Here is a 20825-nt window from a genome sequence, read left to right as displayed (position 1 = left end):
TCATGGCCTGACCAGACCATGTGGAGGGTGCTCAACTCTCTCTTTTACTCTGTCTCTCCCTGGCATATGTGTGTGCATGTGCTCTATCAAGAAAAAAGAAAAAAATTTGCAAGGGACATAAGATTGAAAAAATAACAATTTCCAGTTTACATTGCATTGCATTTTATTTAAACTGGAAATGATTTTTTTTTTGCATCACATGAAATAAGTTTTTTTTTTTTTTTTATTTAAATGATACATTAAGGGAGTCAAATGGTGCAAAGGTAAAACACAATGCTCTGCAAAGCAATCCTCCATGGAAGGTTGCTGGTTCAAGGCTGGAGACCTCTCTGACTACTCAAGGGACACACTTTCTCTTTATCTAGGGAACTGGAGGCTTACGGTAGATGACAATTTCAAGTCACCATTAGGAGTACAGTCTCGTTCTCTCTGTTCCTGTCTCTCTCTCTGCCTCTTTGCTCGTTGAAGAAACAGATAAATAAACTCTTCGTTTTGTTTTGTTTTAGGTTTTGCCATAGGGTGCGTGCACTCACAGAGACAGACAGAGAAAGGAAAGTGAGAAATCACCCCCAGAGTGTATGGCCATGCCACAGTCCCTTCTCCTCCCTTCTCCTCTTGGAATTCTGGGCACTCACACACATGCACCTGGCGAGATTTTCAAGCTTCAGTAGGCCATGTGGGAGTCCAGACTTCTTAACCACCACACCTCCTGCTGGCCCCCATAAATACGCTCTTAAAAGCTAACAAATATGTGTATATATCATATGTATTGAGTGTAAAATGCTTATGTATGTGTGCTGTGTTGTATTTTTTTGTTCATTTGGGGTTTTTTTTTTCTACTGTTTTGTTTTCCTTTTTATGTAAGAAAGTAAACATAAAGTGGTTATTAAAGGAAACAAACAGTAGATGTTTGATAGGTTTTCCTCCACATTCTATATTTTTCTTCCATATTAAAACAAAAAATTCTACTCAGATTTTTCAAATGTTTTATAAAATATTTTATATAATTTTATATAATGGAAGGTTGCTGGTTCAAGGCTGGAGACCTCTCTGACTACTCAAGGGACACACTTTCTCTTTATCTAGGGATATATTTTATATAAAATATTTTATATAAAATACCTACAAAGAAAAACCTATAAGTGGCTGATAATAAAATAAAGAGGTCCAATAATTTTATAAAAGTATTTCAGTTTCAAATAATATAGTACAAAACATCTCTTGAATTTATCTGTGAACTTTATTGTCTCTAAATATGAATTATGCAAAGCTCTCCAGTAACAATTCTTCTCTAATATTTATCGACTCTAATATAAAGGCCCCTGTAGTAAATAAGACTTAGTTTTGACTTTCAATAATCATTAACATTAATTAAACACAGTATTTTTCAAAAGAATTTTCTAAATTCCTGGAAAAAAAAAAACCTTTATTTAAGAGACTGTGATTTTTCAGGACCAGCAGTTAGCGTAATGGCTATGTCGCTGGACTCCCATACAGTTGACCGCAGTTTTCGTCCGAGACTCGACGGCTTAAAACTCATGCTGGGCGCATGTGCGCACGTGCCTAAGATCCCAAACGAAGAATGGAGAAGGGACTGCGGCGTGGCCATCCCCCCTGGGGGGTGATTTCTCGCTTTCTGTCTCTCTGTCTCTCTCTGTCTGGCAAGCATACACGTCCTATAGCAAAAACCTCTTCCAGAAAAAAAAAAAGAAAAAGAGACTGTGATATTTACTTAATATAAATTATCCACTGAAGGATGCTAAGTAAATTCTTATTATTACTGAAAAGGTGTCTTTTGAATGTGTATAATTTTTTATTTTCTAAAAAACAAGCATTACTTAATGTTTAAATTCCACGTTAAAAGAGAGAATTTCATTATAAAATAAATGCTTTCTTTTTACTCACTCAAAAATGCTCTAATCCTTTCTCATGTTAAAAAAGAAGCCAGATAAAAATTTCCGTACATGTGAAAGAAATCACTTATTCACTTATTAAAGCATTAAAACATTGTTTTGTTTTTAAGAAAAAAAAAAAAAAAAAAGAGAAAAAAAGCCAATAGGGCCAGCAGGTGGCGTGGTGGTGAAGGTACTGGACTCACACATGGCCGAACACAGCTCGAGTCCCAGACCTGGCAGCTTGCTTTCTTACTTTCCCTTTCTCTCTCTCACTCTCTCTTTATTGTGAGTACACGTACCGTATAGCATATTTAAATAATAATAATAAATAAAATAAATGTTTTTTTTACACATGGCCGAACACAGCTCGAGTCCCAGACCTGGCAGCTTGCTTTCTTACTTTCCCTTTCTCTCTCTCACTCTCTCTTTATTGTGAGTACACGTACCGTATAGCATATTTAAATAATAATAATAAATAAAATAAATGTTTTTTTTTTAAAAAAGAAAACAAAGCCAGCAGACACTTTACTTAGCCTAACACGTTAACCTGTTGCTGCCCATTTTTCACAATACCATTTACACAGCATAACAACATTTCAGCCAATGAACCACAGACATGGCCGTCTCATAAAGAGTTTAAAAGCTCTATCATAGCCTAGGTGTACAGCAGGACACACATCAGGGTTTGTCAAATGTAGATGTGATGTTGTACAACTACGAAATCACCCTCTGACACATTTCCCAGAATGCACTGCCATCATTAAGTGGCACATGATGTGGAGCAAGAAATGACAACAGCTGCTTCAGATTTAGGGTACCTCGCAGACAGGCTGTGTGTGACGCTGCCTCACAATGACAGCGGAGGAAATTCACTGGAAGGCGAAGAAACATTCAATCTAGCCAGAAGCCATAACAAATAACAGAAGATTTTTTTTTTTACTTTATATGAAGAAAAGAAAATCAAAATCAAAATTATTTGAGTGACCTCAAACATAGAATGCAGTTGAACACTGAACATTGCCTAAGTGGGTTATTACCTGTCTAGAGAAAGCGTTATGGTTTCATTCATTTCCGGTATGTCATCACCTTTGACAGTAATGTTGATTGTTGTGTCACTTTGCCCAGATAAAAACAAAACGGAGCCATTGAAGGGACCTATATCGTCCAGGGTCACTGCTTTTGAATTAAAGCCAGAAGGCTTCAAACTCCAATAGACGGTGGCCTGGCCATCAGTTCCATCCCGATGTAAGGGAATACATACCTAAGGAAAAGAAAAAACAGAACAATTACTTCTAAAATATATGCTAACAAATTACATAAGTGTTGCAGTTCGTGAATGCACAAGCTATGTGAAGATATGTATTCTACTGGGTTGTCGGAAACGTCATGACATATTTTGCTTTTCTATGCAAAGATGCATCATGACTTTTCCAATGACCCAATATACAGAGAAACTGAACTATTAAATGGCACAAGAGACATAATTGAGCAAGCCTTCTCCCTAAGCATAAAATAACTTTAGATAAAAGTAATGTAGTAATTGTTGCTAATCCAAGTTATCAACAAAATTATCCCCCTCCCAAATATACATCTAACCTGGGATGTGTCTTACTAAAAAGACGAGTCGTTTCTAAGAATTATGTATTTTAATTTTATTTAGCATTGTTATTACTTTTAAATTTGCTATAGGACATGCATGCTCACCAGAGATAGAGAGAGAAAGAGAAAGTGAGAAAACAAGTCACCAGGGGAACCAGCAGTTAGCATAATGGCTATTTCTCGCTTTCTTTCTCTCTGTCTCTCTCTGTCTTTCTGGCAAGCACACGCGCCCAATAAGAAACCTCTCGAAAGAAAAAAAAAAAAAAAAAAAAAAAAAAAAAAACAAGCCACCAGGTCCAGGACTTGAAGTTGGGCATGTGGGAGTCCAATACCTTAGCCACCACGCCACCTGCTGGCCCCAGAAAACAAGTATTATAAGAACCAAAAAAAAAAAAAAGAAAAACATTTAAAAAGCTTGCTAAAAATCAAAATTTCTATCAGAGGTTCTCTGAAAAATAATTAATATCACAACATAAACTGAAAATAAAGTTTCATAGTCATACTGGATATTCGATGAATTCCCACACTGTCGACAGCAGTTTGAGTCCCAGAACCAGTGGCTTACACTCATGCCAGGTGTGTGTGTGTGCCCAAAATCCCAAGAGGAGAATGGAGGTGAAGGGACTACTATGTGGTCTTCCCCCACCCAGAGGGTGATTTCTCTCTTTCTTTTTTTTTTTTTTTTTTTTTTTTTTTTAAGGTTTTTTTTGCTATAGGGCGCGTGTGCTCGCCAGACTGACAGAGACAGACAGAGAAACAGAAAGTGAGAAGTCACCCCCCGGGGGGGATGGCCACGCCGCAATCCCTTCTCCTCCGTTCTCCTCTCGGGATCTTGGGCAAGCACACACAAGCACCCAGCGTGAGTTTTAAGCCACCGGGTCCGGGATGCAAACCGCGGCCGACTACATGGGAGTCCAGCGACATAGCCATAATGCTAACTGCTGGTCCCTCTCTTTCTGTTTCTCTCTCTCTGGCGACTGCACACACTCTAAAGCAAAAAAAAACCTCTCTTAAAAAGAAAAAAAAAAAAAAAACTGGAGATGATATGTTATGTACAAGAGCATCCTAAAGTGATAGGGGTAAAACAAAGTGTCTCTAACCAACACAGTAAGCACACAGAAACACCGTCAGAAACTCCTATCATGACTCTGGATTACCTTGGGCACATGACTTAACCTCTCTATCCCAGTGATTCCATAGTTTGCAAGTTTGTGGTGAGGATTAGAGATCCTCTAAGTGAAGTCTCTAGAACAGCCCCTCTCTATAGCAAAAGTTAAATACATGAAAGCTGCTATAATAACTCCGAAAAAATTGGATTCAGTAGTTTAACTCAAGCACAGTACATTTTAAATATATACCAAAAAAGATCACTAGAGATCATGATAAAATTTTTTCAAATAAAGAATATAAACGAATATCTAAAGGTAGATATGCTATTCTTCTTATACTCCTAAAAGAGGTATCTTGGGTTTTTTTTTTTTTTCTTTGCCCTTTAACATACCCCATCTTGAAAAAAAAAAAATTAAAAAGTTACTAGGGCTAGCAGGTGGCATGGTGGTTAAGGCACTGGATTCCCACGTGGTCAACTGCGGTTTCAGTACTGGACCTGGAGGCTTGAGAATCACACTAGGCACGTGTGCATGTGTGTCCAAAATCCCAAGACAAAACTGAAGAAGGAGTTGTGGTGGGACCATCCCTCTTGTGGAGTGATTTCTTATTTTCCTTCTCTGCCTGTCTCCTGTGAGCACATGCTCCCTAAGGCAAAAACATGGGAGGCGGGGGGTAAAGATATTTTTACCAGTAACCATTTGCTACTTTAGCTAGCAATGCTCATAACTCAAGATGACAGAAGAAACTCAGATGCTTAAGGAAGACAAAAAAGTAACAGGGGGCTGTGCCCTAAATCACCCTGACAAAACGCATAGTGGCTGGACATGAACAAAGAGAACGAAGGGAAATTCCTACTTTTTCTGCTGTTTCCCAAACAAGGAAGAATGCAAGTCCATGGAGCCCATAATTTCTCCTAAAAGCTAATTTCCCTCCAGGGAAAAATATAAAATGATAAATGTGCAGCACTGTAAGATAAACAAGTAAAAACAATTCCATCTTTAAGAACAAAGTAAGTACTCTCTAGCTTTTAGAAAGAAACAGTGCATTAAGAAAAATATGAAAAATCAAAAACCATCTAAAATGAAGCTTCTCTTCAAAACCTCATGAGTGGGTGGAAAAACTGTGGCACACATATACTATGGAATATTAATTAGCCATAAGAGACAATGAGACATCATTTGATTCAAATCAGCAGAATACAGAATTAATGTTAAGTGAAGTGAGCCAGAATTTGAAAGATACACACTGTATATCTCCACTCAATATGTACCAAATGTCTGTACTTTATGGCAGAAATTGAAAGATCTGAAAATATGGTAGTAGAGAGGATAAGTGTAGATACCAGAGACTGAGAGAGAAGAGTTGATGGTAGAGTGTGGGTGGGAGGGGCAAAGGGAAGAAACTTTTAATAGACAAAAGGCAGTCAATTTCTCTGTTGGGAAAAAAACTGCTTTTTAAATTTTATTTATCTGGGTTTTTTTTTATTTGCTATAGGGCATGTAGACTCACCAGAGAGACAGAGAGAGAAAGAGAAAAGTGAAAAAGCAAATCACCATGTCCAGGACTCAAACTATGGTCAATCATGTTTGAGTCCAGCATCTTAACCACCACACTACCTGAAAAAAAAAAACCTCTGTAATTTTTGTTCTATACAAAATTAAAAAAATAAACAAGTATGTGCAAATGTTTAAAAAAAACTTCTCTACCCACATACAGAATCTTATAAACAAAAGGAAACTGCAGTCACCATATTCTGACATGAGCCTTTGATAACAACAGCTATCTTCATTCTAGATCTAAACCCCAACCCAATTTAAATCAAATGTAAAAGTAAAGAACTTGGACTCAGAGATAGGCCGTGGCTCAGACAGAATGGTAAGGCTGAAAAAGCCTTCCCTGGATAGACACAAGCTTGGGAAAAATTCAACCAGGGGGTATGGGGAGGAGGAAGCTATTTATATGAATATGCTTTAATTTCTTTATGTGTGAGTGTGTATGCAAATATGTACATATATGTATATAATAAAAAGTTTCTAGGATTCAGCATTCTATAACTTGACCACCACCACCTCCACCATCAAGCACAGGGTCCAAGGCAGTCACTCGGTCCTACCCAAGACAAGCCTATGAGTGCCAAGATGGGGTAAAACAGGACACCCATGGTACTGTGACTTGGCCATATAAAATAAATAAATAAATAAAAGATTTCCATTCGGCTATCACTGTGTCAAATGTCTTAGCACTACCTAAATGCAGTCACATAAAAACATCCTGGTCTCAGGGTAAGCAATTCTACCTTTATTCTATTGAATATAGCAAGAGATGATGGGAAAAATCCCACTCTCATCAATTATATCCAATTACACACTGAACGCTTAGTGTAAAAGGTAAAATTTTTTTAAGATCTGCTAACGCAGTATGCTAACAACTCCCTGTGTTTATGTATTACTTCAAACTCACTAGGCCCCATCAGTAAGAAACAACTCACCACTTCAGTAGCAGAATCTTCTGGTTCATGCAAAATGATTGGAAGATTGCTAATAAAGCCAATTTCTCCATTTGCAATGGCTGGAGTTACGAGTAAAGAAATATTTCGGATTTTCCCAAATCTAGGACTTACAGGTGGAATTAGGGGAATTATGTTCACCAACTCCACAGTCTCCAACTATAATAAAGAAACAAAAACAGGAAAAAATCGATAGCACAGAAAATTTTAAATTAGGACAAAAAGCCCTAATAGCATAGGACAACAAAGTAAACAGAGGTAAATGCCACCAAGAAATGTCAACTTCATTTTCTTCCTCTCTCATTCACCATTCCTTCCCAATCCCTGCACTGGCTTCTTGAGCTCTTTCTGTTCCTCAGTTACTATAATTACCCAGAATCCTTCTTAAATCCTTCGTTCTATAATTTCATGCACTCTCCTTAATAATCTGTGGATCTCTCCTTCAAATCTCAAATCATTATTACTGGCTATCACATAACTATCACACAAACCACAGTAAATTCACAAAGAGATAAGCTAATACTACTACTTAAACCATCAAAGAAAGAAACTCAATATAGTTGTACTCAAAACTATCTAAATAGAAAAGAAGAAAATAAGTCCTTTTATTGCATGGTTAAGACACCTGGGTCCCACATAGCTGACTGCATGGTTCAAGTCCCAGACCCTGTGGCTTGAAAAACACAAAGGGATTGTGTGAATGCGTGTGTGTGCATGTGCATGCCCAAAGTCCCAAGGAGAATGGAGAAGGGACTGGGGCTTGGTCATCCCCCTGAGCAGGTGATTTCTCCTTTCTCTGCCTCTCTCCAACGAATGCACATGCCTTATAGCAAATCTTTTTAAAATGCTAATTTTACATGATTCATTTCCCAGTATAATATGTAACCCTTTTGTCTGGGTTCCTGAAGCACCTGCTAAATCAAATGCCCCATTAATTCAAAAAGAATCATCCTTTGCTTTCAGATCATTTGCAACTAGGACCGCACATGAGTAGCCGCATGCCTGCTAAAAGATGTATTGGGTTATTGGAAAATCATGACGCATTTTTGAATTGGAAAAAAAAAAACATATCATGACTTTTCCAACAACCCAATATCTCACATTAATGGGTCTAGTGAAGAGAGTTACTAAAGAATGAGGAGTTCATATCTCAGATTCTCCTGTCTTCAGTTTCATTCAACTTTCCATGATGCTCCCATTCTTGAGCTGCTCATCCATTATGTACAATAGAAACTACAGTCTTATTCCACCAGCCTTCCAGAGACTACACCTGTTTGGTACCATACCTCAAAGAATTGTCAGTGACTGATAATGCCTTTTCTTTTTCTAACAAGTCTAAAAGTAACTGTGTGCATTGTTACAATCATAGTGTGTGTGTGTGTGTGTGTGTGTGTGTGTGTGTGTGTGCTTTAACTGAATAGAGGGATATATAAGAATTAAGTCTGGAATAAGTGGTGCAAACAACTTTCTAACCTAGGCTTACTAAAAATCAGGTATGATGTCCTTCTTCAAGTTTTTTCTTAGTTTTCAAGTGTCATCAGAAATAACTTCTGGGGGACAAGCAGTTGGCATAATGGCTATGTCACTGGACTCCCATGTAGTCGACTGCGGTTTGAGTCCCAGACCTGGTGGCTAAAACTCACACTGGGTGCGTGTGTGAGAGGAGAATAGAGGAGAAGGGATTGCAGCGTGGCCATCCTCCATGAGGGGTGATTTCTCCCTTCCTGTCTCTCTGTCCTTCTCTGTCTTTCTGGCAAGCACACGCACCCTATAGCAAAAACCTCTCCAATAAAAAACTTCAGGGATCAGCAGGTGGTGTAGTAGTTAAGGTGCTAGACTCTCACATGATCAACCATGGTTCAAATCTCAGATCTGGTGGCTTGAAAATTACACAGCATATGTGTGTGTGCATGCCCAAAATCCTGAGAAGGGAATGAAGGGGAAGAGAATGCAGTGTGGCCATCCCTCCCTAGGGAATGATTTCTCACTTTCTCCTTCTCTCTGCATGTGTCTCTCTCTCTCTCTCTCTATGGCAAAAGTCTGGAAAAAAAATTAAATAATAAATAAACAAATTCTGTTGCTTCAAATAGAATGCTGAAGTAAAATAGCTAGGATGATATCTGACCCACATAAGTGTCTTAATAAGGATTTGTTGGGACCAGTACTTGGCGTAATGGCTATGTTGCTGGACTCCCATGTAGTTGACCGCAATTCGAGTCCCGGACCTGGTGGCTTAAACTCACACCAGGTGCATGTGCATGCATGCCCAAGATTCCCAGAGGAGAATGGAGGACAAGGGATTGCAGCATGGCCATTCCCCCTGGGGGGTGATTTCTTGCTTTCAAAATCTCTGTGTCTTTCTGGTGAGCACATGCACTCTATAGCACAAATCTCTCAAAAAAATAAAAAATAACAAATAATAAATAAGGATCTGTTTACAAAAATTCTCTGAAGCTATATTGATAGAAATATTACATATTTTGGGGGGAGAGGGGTTATAAGCCAGAGGGCATGTGTACTAGTCAGAGAGAGACAGAGACAGGGAGAGGGAGAAAGTACCTTCTAATGGGGCATGGTCATACTGAAATTTCTCCTTCATTTCTTTTTTTGAAGAGGTCTTTGCTATAGGGCGCATGCGCTCACCAGCTAGACAGAGACAGAGACAGAAAATGAAAAATCACCCCCCGGGGGGATGGCCACGCCGCAATCCCTTCTCCTCCGTTCTCCTCTTAGGATCTTGGGCACACACGCACATGCGCCCAGCCTGAGTTTTAAGCCACCGGGTCCGGGACACGAACAGCGCTCGTCTACATGGGAGTCCAGTGACATAGCCATTACGCTAACTGCTGGTCCCTCTCCTTCATTTCTTTATCCCATCAGAATTTTGGGCACACACACCCATGTATGGTATGCTTTTCAAGTCTCAAGGGCTAATACTCAAGCCACAGTCGGTCATGCAGGATCTCGCTCCTTAACTACTAGACCACGCAACTAGCCCAAAATATTAGATAGTTTCAAAAGATTAAAAGCTTAATATAGAGGAGACTAAGCAAGTTACTTGAAAGATAAATCATTCCCTTCCTTTTAAATTTCTCATCAATGGGAACCAGCAGTTAGCGTAATGGCTATGTCACTGGACTCCCACGTAGTCGATCGTGGTTCACGTCCTGGACCTGGTGGCTTAAACTCACACCGGGTGCGTGTGCGTGCGTGCCCAAGATCCCGAGAGGAGAATGGAAGAGAAGGGATTGCAACGTAACCATCCCCCTGAGGGGTGATTTCTCGCTTTCTGTCTCTCTGTTTCTCGTCGGGCGAGCGCACGGGCCCTAAAGCAAAAAAAAAACCCCTCCAAAAAAAAAAAAAAATTTCTCATCGACTCTAGAACCTAAGACAATACTTTCCAGTGCTTAAGAAGAAATTATTTTATCAATGTGAGCATGAAATTTCACGTTCAGCTGCTTAAAGACTCAAAAGTTTACCTTGCATATATGTTTTCTGTACATTTGTTTGAGGACAGACACGCTACAACAAAACTAAAATATAATCCAAGAAGGGAAAGACAAGAGATCAAGAAAATTCAGTTCAGTGAAAACCGTTCCTGAAAGCAGGTGTGAAACAGGAACAGAAAGCAATCAGTACAGCTACCCCGACTTCTAATGTATGTGCTGAGTCAGCTGGAAGATCTCCATAATATAAAGAAAACGGCTTGTAGAAAGAGGCCGAATAGGAGACCAGCAGGTGGTACAGTGGTTAAAGCGCTGGACTCCCACATAGCCAGCACTGATCAAGTCCCAGACCCAGTGGCTTGAAACTCACGCTGGGCACGTGTGTGTGCATGCCCAAGATTCTAAGAGGAGAATGGAGAAGGGACTGTGGTATGGCCATCCTCTCTGGGAGGTGATTTCTCACTTTCCCTCTCATTGTCTCTCTCTCTAGTGAGGGCACCTTCAAAGAAGCAGGGCAAGGTAATTAGAACTCCAGAGACAATAAATCATAAAACAAAGTCTAGGCAAAATTATAAAAAATGTAAATGTGGCATGATTCAAAGAAATTAATAGAATATGACATTCCATTTGATATTCTAGTTGGCAAAATGTATTGATATAAGAGTTTAATTCTTCTTTATCAATCTATTCATTAGACATGATGATATATTTATGACTCAAAACTTGATAAGTACCTTTTATCACTTTCTAATTTTCAGAATCATCTAATATTTAACACAGGAAAAATATAACATTTGTTTTGTTTTTCTTGAGAGAGGGATTTTTGCTATAGGGAGTGTGCACTTTCCAGAGAGACAGAGAGAAAGCGAGAAATCACTCCCCAGGAGAAGGGCCATGCCACAATCCCTTTTCCTCCATTCTCCTCTCGGGTTTTGGGCACACACATGTGTCTGGCATGAGTTTTGAGCTGCCAAGTCTGGGACTAGAACCATGGTCAACTTCATGGATGTCCAGCAACATAACATTTTGCCATCTGCTGATCCCCAATAACAATAGTTCTTGTGCACAACTATTATAAACTTTAACAATGAAAATATGTTTTCATTAATAGGCATCAAGAAATAAAAGAGGTAAGATACAAAGCTATGTGATAAGGCCCTTAATTATTATTATTATTATTATCACATAGTTAAAAGTACAGTGTTTCCTATCTATGGTTCACAGACAAAGGAACAGATTTTGAGTATATTATTTTAAATGTTTACAAAGTTTTACTTATCTTACTTTTTTATTTTTGGAATGTCTTTTCTCTGAAAGTCACTGGGAAAAACAAATTTTATTCCACAGATGCCATTCCTGTCACATTTCCCCAAATCAACTCAAAAGGATCTCTCGATCTCTCTCTCTCTCTCTCCCTCATCCTCTCTCATAAGTGCTTGTAAGTTATCATTTTATCATCCGTTGCAGTCTGACTTGCATATTATGTCTGATGTCATTTTAATATCACCCAACTAAAATGTTAACTTTAGTAAAACCTTTATCAAATTCATCCCTACCATAGCAGCAAGCATAATCTCTCTTAGGACTGCCTTGATAGCTTTTAATAACAAATAGTAGAATTAAAAATATAAATAAAGGCAAAATAACAAGGACAAAACAATAGTTAACTGTCTCACACAGATCCAGTACACTTGTGGTTTAACCAAAACTGAGATGATTTTAATCATTCAAGTACCTGTACTAGAAAGTGAGCTCCATTTTGAAGAAATGCATCATTTCTTATTGGTAATTTTGTAGTGATGAGAGTTTTTCGTTCCGGAAAAAGGAGAGTATTTGCCCTGGATACATTTAAGATGCCATCTTTTGCTCGTAAGGGATCCAAAGTTCCAGCAGGAACATAAAGTGCAGAGTAAAGCACCCTCACATCTCCTTTTGTTCCTCCTAGTCTTGTAAAACTCAAGGATAAATATCGTTCACCTGGGCTGCTTTCAATCTTCTGGTTTTCCATAGGAAAAAATGTTATTAGGCCATAAACATCATCACTATCCTGAATGTAAAACAAAAGCTGCAGAAAAAAATAAAACATTAAAGTACAGTACTCTCACACCTAAGTATCAAGCTCTATATTTTCTGAGCTATTTTGATGTTTAATATGTATTTATTAGGTTGTCAGAAAAGTCAGGATGCATTTTCATTTTCCTATGCAAAAATGCATCCTGACTTTTCCGACAACCCAATACGTATCATGTCTAAAACTGATCACTTCTTATATGTAATTAAGGCTGAAACGAAATCAGATTCGAACACTTCCCTAAATCATAGTTTGCAGAATTTTTTTAGAGAAAAATGTTTATTTGCAGAAGGGACAATATTAAGCAAGAAGAGTAACCATTTCCAAAGCAGTGATCCTCCTGTCCCATCAAACTAAGCATGAATTAATTGATTAGTATGATCCAATTCTTCAACTCCTCTATAGCACAGAAACAACCACAAGAATGAAGCATAGCTGGGACCAGCAGTTAGTGTAGTGGCTATGTCGCTGGACTCCCACGTAGTCGACCACGGTTCGAGTCTCGGACCCGGTGGCTTAAACTCACGCCGGGCACGTGTGCCTGCGTGCCCAGGATCCCGAGAGGAGAATGGAGGAGAAGGGATTGTGGTGTGGCCATCCACCCTGGGGGGTGATTTCCTGCTTTCTGTCTCTCTGTTTCTCTCTGTCTGTCTGGCAAGCGCATGTGCCCTATAGCAAAAAACTCTTCAAAAAAAGAAAAAAAAAAAGAATGAAGCATAGCAAGAGACCCACCTCTGCAGGTTCGCTCACTTCTGCACCTCCTCGAATCGTATGAGGTAGAATTTGAAGCAGATAAGCTTCTGCCTCTTCTGGAAGATCATCATTAACAACGGTCAGAGGAATTGATGTCAGCATCTGCCCTTGGGCAAAATGGAGAACTCCAGAACTTGGTCTGATATCTGCTGTTACTGGTGAGGGATCACTGCTGTTTCGGGTCAGCACCCAGTTCACAGAAACATTCCCGTGGGTGCCGCCATTTCTAACCACGGTAATTTCTTCAAATCTGGAATTTTCAAAAAGAAAGACATATTGTCACAGAACACATTTTATTTCCCACAGATAGGTTTCCCTATGTCAAGATGGCCATCAGACATGGGTAAAAGCAAAATCCACATTACAAAAAATAATCGATTTTGATATGAAGGAGTAAATATGCAATGTGTCCTAGAAAACCATCATAATATATTCATGTGCATAATTAAATCACAAAACAAAAAGCTTAAAAAATAAGTGAATCCCTGGTAGAGAAAATGACACACACTTTTAAACAGTGCAGTGTTGAGCCTAGCATCACAAAAACTAAATCTTGTAATAATTTATTAAAGTGATTCTAGGGACCAGCAGATGGCATAGCGGTTGTACCATTGCTGGACTCCCACATGGCAGACCACAGTTTGAGTTCTGGACTTTGTGGCTTGAGAATCATGTGCAGGTGTGCCCAGGATCCTGGGAGGAGAATGGAGAAGGGCTTGCAGCATGGCCGTCCTTCTTGGGGCGGTGATTTCTCCCTTTCCTTCTCACTGTCTCTGTCTCTCTCTCCCTAAGGCACTGCCCTAAGGCAAAAACCTCAACAACAACAAAGAAGTAATTCTGGCAACACATTTCAAATAAATCATACCTCGATACTGTATCTTCATCGATGATAACTGTCCTTTCAAACAAGATACTATTGAATGAGAGGACCCCATAAGGTTTGTCATTTGGCTTAATGGTGACTTGCACAGTAGCAGGTGCAGTCAGTACGGCATCTCCCTGTAAGGTATCTTTCAGTAACATAATGTGAAATGATTCTGCAATCTCTGGTATGGTGTCATCAACTATTTGAAATTTCAGGTGAGATTCATGAATAAAAGGTGGAAAAACAATAGTTGCATTTGGCTGGAGATCAATGAAGTCTACGTTTTGCTGGGCATGCGCTGTTGAGTTCCCAGTGATAACAGCATAACCAATGGAAACTTCATATTCATCTGATCCAATCGGATTTCCATTGTGGTCCTTTCCACGAACCACTGGAATTAGAAGTATATGGTCTTCCTCTGGAACCAAATAAACACTCTGAACGAATCTCACAGGACTATCATTTTTTTTAATGATGACTTCAATGGAATTTCTAGAAGTGTTGATCTCAGCCCCTCCTTCTACATTTTTTAGTTGAATCAAAAATATTTCATCATTTTCTGGTATCTGTGAAAGGAATATAAACAGTAGGAAAACATGAGCAGTCAAAATATCTGGAAAAATACCAAAGTGTGAAAAGTAACGATATTTCTGTTTCAATACAATTAAAAATAAAAAATGTTAAATCTTTTTTTTAGAAGTGTTACATATTCTTTACTTGATAGTATACATAAACCACGCTAAAATGTCGTTCAATAAGTAAAAGGCAATGTTTTGGATATGGGGAATTCTAATTAAATTGGTAGAGTTATGACCAAATAAAGTAGACATTAGTACCTTATCTTCAGTCTTTGCCATAACAGGTTAATAAACACAAATTAAAACACACCTAATTCTACTTAGTTTTGAGAAGTGAAGGGATTTCTCCAGCATTTACATATTCATATAACAAGTTACATATAGGCCTAAATAAAACCAATCTCCAGTAGGCTTTGAGATGGCATTCACCATCTTTGCAGAAAGATGAGCATCACTAATGAATTACCAGTTATATCTTTAGAAAGGGCAAATAGTGATAACACTTACTAAACTGAAATTACAATCAGAATTTTTTTAAAAAAACCAATAATACTGATTTAACCACAAGTCAATCTTACTTAAATCAGGATTGTCCAATAAAAATATCCTGTCAGCCATTCATGGTCTGAGTTCTGGTGTAGGACATCAATTAAAATACAGTACGCATAAAAAAAAGGTGAGACATTTCTGTTTTGTCATGAATAAGGCAGTGGCCACCTCTTACTCATTAGTAGCTTTTAAAAGATAAGTTATCAAGTCTGCTCCTTCGGACTTCTTTCTAATGCCAGCAAAGATCATTTTTGTCCCAGGGATGTACTTCTTGGGATTCTCCAAATCCTCCATCAGTGTATCCTCTCCCCAAGGGATGCCTTTGTTCTTGTTGGCATCTGTGTAAGAGAACCCAAGGGCCTGACCTGTCTTCCACCCAAATAGACCATGGAGATTTGGGCCAGTCTTGTGCTTGCCTGCCTTTTCCACGGTGTGGCACTGTGCACGCTTCTGATCAAAAATCTTCTTGCCTTTCTCAACATCACCCATTTTTAATTCTCTCTTTTGTTGCTTGGGAATATAGAGTAGCCGCTCAGAAGCCAGACGACCTGCTCTCTCTAAAAAAATTTTAAAATCTTTAACTTGGGCCAGCAGTGCTTAGCATGGTGGTTAAGGCGCTGGATTCCTACATGGCCAATCACAATTTGAGTTCTGTATCCACTGACTTGAAAATCACACCAGACACACGTGCATGTGTGCCCAAAATCCCAAGAGGAGAATGAAGAAGGCACTGCAGTGTGGCCATCCCCCCTAGGGAGTTGGGGGGTGATTTCTTAGTTTCCTTCTCTCTCTCTCTCTCCTGTGAGCACACAAGTCCTATGTCAAAAACCTAAAGAAAAAACTGAAGGGAATAAATAAGAAGTCTTTTTCAGTCTCCATTTATTAAACTATCTTCCGAAAGTTAATTATGTATTTTGGATAGGGAAGGAAGAATTAATAAAGCAATGGTATGAACAGGTAATGAAGTACAGACATAATGTCTTTTCAACCTTGGTCAGTCTTCAAATAACTCTAAGGATATAAAGTAAAAATGGGGGGACCAGCAGTTAGTGTAATGGCTATGTCGCTGGACACCCACGTAGTCAACTGTGGTTCGCGTCCCAGACCCGGTGGCTTAAAAACTCACGCCGGGCGCGTGTGCGTGCATGCCCAAGATCCCGAGAGGAGAATGGAGGAGAAGGGATTTCGGCGTGACCATCCCCCCTGGGGGGGGATTTCTCGCTTTCTGTCTCTATGCCTCTCTCTGTCTGGTGAGTGCACGCGCCCTATAGCGAAAACCTCTCCAAAAAAAAAAAAAAAAGGCATAAATTCTTATCAGTTTTATCAGGTTGGCAGAGTTAGAATCAGCATTGAAAGTCTAATACCTAACAATCTGGAAAGTATATTAAGCACTTTATCAAAACTATTAGTTCTCAACTGTATCAATTATTCTTGCCTCTTCCTAAATTGTTCCTAATTTAGGAGTTAAATATTACACTAGCCAGGGACCAGCAGTTAGCGTAATGGCTATGTCACTGGACTCCCATGTAGTCGACCGCGGTTCCCATCCTGGACCCGGTGGCTTAAACTCATGCCAGGCGTGTGTGCATGCTTGCCCAAGATCCCAAGAGGAGAATGGAGGAGAAGGGATTGCGGTGTGGCCATCCCCCCCTGGGGGGGGGGGGATCTCTCGCTTTCTATCTCTCTGTCTCTCTCTGTCTGTCTGGCGAGCACGCACACCCTATAGCAAAATATTCTTAAAAAAAAATTACACTAGCCATATGATTTCCAAAGTATACATCATACCACTCTGGAGAACAGTCTATAAAGGGAATTTTAAAAGTTGTGAAAAAATAGGGACCAAAAAACCAAAAAAGAAAGAAAGTAAATACAAATAGGGACCAGCAGATGTCATAATGATTAGGTCACTTGATTCCCACATGGTGGGAACCATGGTTCGAGTTCCGGACCTGGTGCTTAAAACTCATGCCAGATACGTGTGTATGCATGCTCAATATCCTGAGAGGAGAATGGAGAAGAGATTGCAGCATGGCCATCCCCCTCAGCGGGTGATTTCCTGCTTTCTATCTCTCTCTGTCTCTTCGGTGAGCACACATGCCCCCTAGCAAATAATCTCTCTTAAAAAGAAAATGTTGCAGAAAAATAGAATTAAAGTACAAGTTCATTTTGGGACCAAAAAAAAACTGACATCCATGCAATTTTTTTACTATGCAGTCTCCCCAGACTTCTTGAACACACATCATACCTATGAGTCACTACTAAGGAAAATGCTGACACTGTTGAAGTGAGACTTTTTTTTGTTTCAGCTGCGCAGAAACCCTGGAGTTAATTTCCATTACACTGTGTAAGCTTTTTCTTTTCCTTTCTTTTCCTTTTCTTTTCTTTCTTGTAATGTATTTTATTTATCATTATTATTTTTTGTTTTAGATTTTACCACAGGACGTGTGGATTCACAGGAGAGAGAGAGGGAAAGTGAGAAGTCACTGCTGGCCAGACCGTAATCCCCTCTTCTCCACTCTCCTCTCAGGATTTGGGACTGCTGGGTCCAGGACTCAAACTGTATAGTCAGTCATGTGAGATCCAATGTCTTAACCAGCAAGCCACCTGCTGGCCTTATTTCTTTTTTTTTTTTAATTACTAGATAGTGCATGTACTTCGCAGAGAGACGGGAAGCATCCCTGAGTGGGGCATGGCCATGTCACAGTTCTCTCTCCTCTATCCATCCCAAAGTCAGGATCTTGGGCAAGCATGCACATATGCATGGCATGTTTTTCAAGCCACCAGCCAAGTTTCAAACAGTGGGTGGTCATGTGGGATCTGGCTCCCCCTGGATAGTGCTTCACCACTGCCTACGGGGCCAGCCCCCATTTGAGCTTTTCATTCACCATAAACTCTATTTTATGAATGAAAGTGAAAAAAATACATCTTTTTACCTCAATTCATCAGTATGGACATGTACAACTCAATGTGATTAAGACAAATAATAACAAGATACAGTTTAAAACAGATAGGGATTTAGAGCTAACCTATGACTGGCCATAGTTCACTAACTTTACCTAAGACTATGTTCTAGGATAATTTCAAATACTGAACACAATTTATTCAATAGTACTTGACATAAAGTTCTCTAGCATGTCTGCAATACAAGCAGATTCCTTGACCCAGTTCAGACTTTAACATTGTCCTACCTCATCATCAAGTACTGTCAAATTATATACGACAGTTGCTCTGCCAGGGGGAAAGGTGATATTTCCTTTAACTGGACTCAAATCTTCTTCAGGGGGATTTGGCCCATCCTCTACCTGCAAGAAAACACACAGTGGCATCAATAAACACAAAATATTTCACAATGTTGAGAAAGCATTATTATGACGTCAGTGTGCAAAAATGTGAAGCTTAGAGATGTTTTGCAATAATTATATTAACCTGTATGTTAAGCCTGCCCTTCTACTTAGTAGTCAAGGCATATAATCTAACTAAACATCTTGACTAAAAGGGGGGGGGTGATCTCTCGCTTTCTATCTCTCTGTCTCTCTCTGTCTGTCTGGCGAGCACGCACACCCTATAGCAAAATATTCTTAAAAAAAAATTACACTAGCCATATGATTTCCAAAGTATACATCATACCACTCTGGAGAACAGTCTATAAAGGGAATTTTAAAAGTTGTGAAAAAATAGGGACCAAAAAACCAAAAAAGAAAGAAAGTAAATACAAATAGGGACCAGCAGATGTCATAATGATTAGGTCACTTGATTCCCACATGGTGGGAACCATGGTTCGAGTTCCGGACCTGGTGCTTAAAACTCATGCCAGATACGTGTGTATGCATGCTCAATATCCTGAGAGGAGAATGGAGAAGAGATTGCAGCATGGCCATCCCCCTCAGCGGGTGATTTCCTGCTTTCTATCTCTCTCTGTCTCTTCGGTGAGCACACATGCCCCCTAGCAAATAATCTCTCTTAAAAAGAAAATGTTGCAGAAAAATAGAATTAAAGTACAAGTTCATTTTGGGACCAAAAAAAAACTGACATCCATGCAATTTTTTTACTATGCAGTCTCCCCAGACTTCTTGAACACACATCATACCTATGAGTCACTACTAAGGAAAATGCTGACACTGTTGAAGTGAGACTTTTTTTTGTTTCAGCTGCGCAGAAACCCTGGAGTTAATTTCCATTACACTGTGTAAGCTTTTTCTTTTCCTTTCTTTTCCTTTTCTTTTCTTTCTTGTAATGTATTTTATTTATCATTATTATTTTTTGTTTTAGATTTTACCACAGGACGTGTGGATTCACAGGAGAGAGAGAGGGAAAGTGAGAAGTCACTGCTGGCCAGACCGTAATCCCCTCTTCTCCACTCTCCTCTCAGGATTTGGGACTGCTGGGTCCAGGACTCAAACTGTATAGTCAGTCATGTGAGATCCAATGTCTTAACCAGCAAGCCACCTGCTGGCCTTATTTCTTTTTTTTTTTTAATTACTAGATAGTGCATGTACTTCGCAGAGAGACGGGAAGCATCCCTGAGTGGGGCATGGCCATGTCACAGTTCTCTCTCCTCTATCCATCCCAAAGTCAGGATCTTGGGCAAGCATGCACATATGCATGGCATGTTTTTCAAGCCACCAGCCAAGTTTCAAACAGTGGGTGGTCATGTGGGATCTGGCTCCCCCTGGATAGTGCTTCACCACTGCCTACGGGGCCAGCCCCCATTTGAGCTTTTCATTCACCATAAACTCTATTTTATGAATGAAAGTGAAAAAAATACATCTTTTTACCTCAATTCATCAGTATGGACATGTACAACTCAATGTGATTAAGACAAATAATAACAAGATACAGTTTAAAACAGATAGGGATTTAGAGCTAACCTATGACTGGCCATAGTTCACTAACTTTACCTAAGACTATGTTCTAGGATAATTTCAAATACTGAACACAATTTATTCAATAGTACTTGACATAAAGTTCTCTAGCATGTCTGCAATACAAGCAGATTCCTTGACCCAGTTCAGACTTTAACATTGTCCTACCTCATCATCAAGTACTGTCAAATTATATACGACAGTTGCTCTGCCAGGGGGAAAGGTGATATTTCCTTTAACTGGACTCAAATCTTCTTCAGGGGGATTTGGCCCATCCTCTACCTGCAAGAAAACACACAGTGGCATCAATAAACACAAAATATTTCACAATGTTGAGAAAGCATTATTATGACGTCAGTGTGCAAAAATGTGAAGCTTAGAGATGTTTTGCAATAATTATATTAACCTGTATGTTAAGCCTGCCCTTCTACTTAGTAGTCAAGGCATATAATCTAACTAAACATCTTGACTAAAATTGCATTCAACTACATGGTTTCTAAAGACTCTATTTTTCCCAACCACTATACTAGAGGGGAAAAAAAAAAAAAAAAAAAAAAAAACATCTATTTTCCTTTAGGGAGGAAGGAACTC

At 39.2% G+C, this 20825-nt stretch overlaps 2 protein-coding genes across 2 annotated transcripts in view; both read right to left on the bottom strand.

Moving 5' to 3' along the window:
- Nucleotides 1-20825, bottom strand: part of ADGRV1 (adhesion G protein-coupled receptor V1) — a 618101-nt gene that overhangs the window by 580158 nt on the left and 17118 nt on the right. Inside the window, exons 6-11 of the mRNA XM_027774960.1 lie at nt 20403-20516; nt 14246-14811; nt 13360-13630; nt 12292-12621; nt 7093-7269; nt 2933-3156 (exon numbers count right to left, since the gene is read on the bottom strand). Of these exons, the coding sequence (XP_027630761.1) occupies nt 2933-3156; nt 7093-7269; nt 12292-12621; nt 13360-13630; nt 14246-14811; nt 20403-20516 (1682 nt within the window). The remainder of the gene's footprint in view (nt 1-2932; nt 3157-7092; nt 7270-12291; nt 12622-13359; nt 13631-14245; nt 14812-20402; nt 20517-20825) is intronic.
- LOC106735729 (cytochrome c-like) lies at nt 15514-15867 on the bottom strand. Its single transcript, XM_014590912.2, has one exon. The coding sequence runs from the start codon at nt 15859-15861 to the stop codon at nt 15544-15546; it is 318 nt and encodes a 105-aa protein (XP_014446398.1). The 5' UTR covers nt 15862-15867; the 3' UTR covers nt 15514-15543.

The sequence above is a fragment of the Tupaia chinensis genome, unplaced genomic scaffold (genome assembly GCF_000334495.1).
Source record: "Tupaia chinensis unplaced genomic scaffold, TupChi_1.0 Scaffold000498_1, whole genome shotgun sequence".
Lineage (NCBI taxonomy): Eukaryota > Metazoa > Chordata > Mammalia > Scandentia > Tupaiidae > Tupaia > Tupaia belangeri.
The sequence above is the reverse complement of the archived record's forward strand: the minus strand, read 5'-3'. Positions and strand labels throughout refer to the sequence as shown.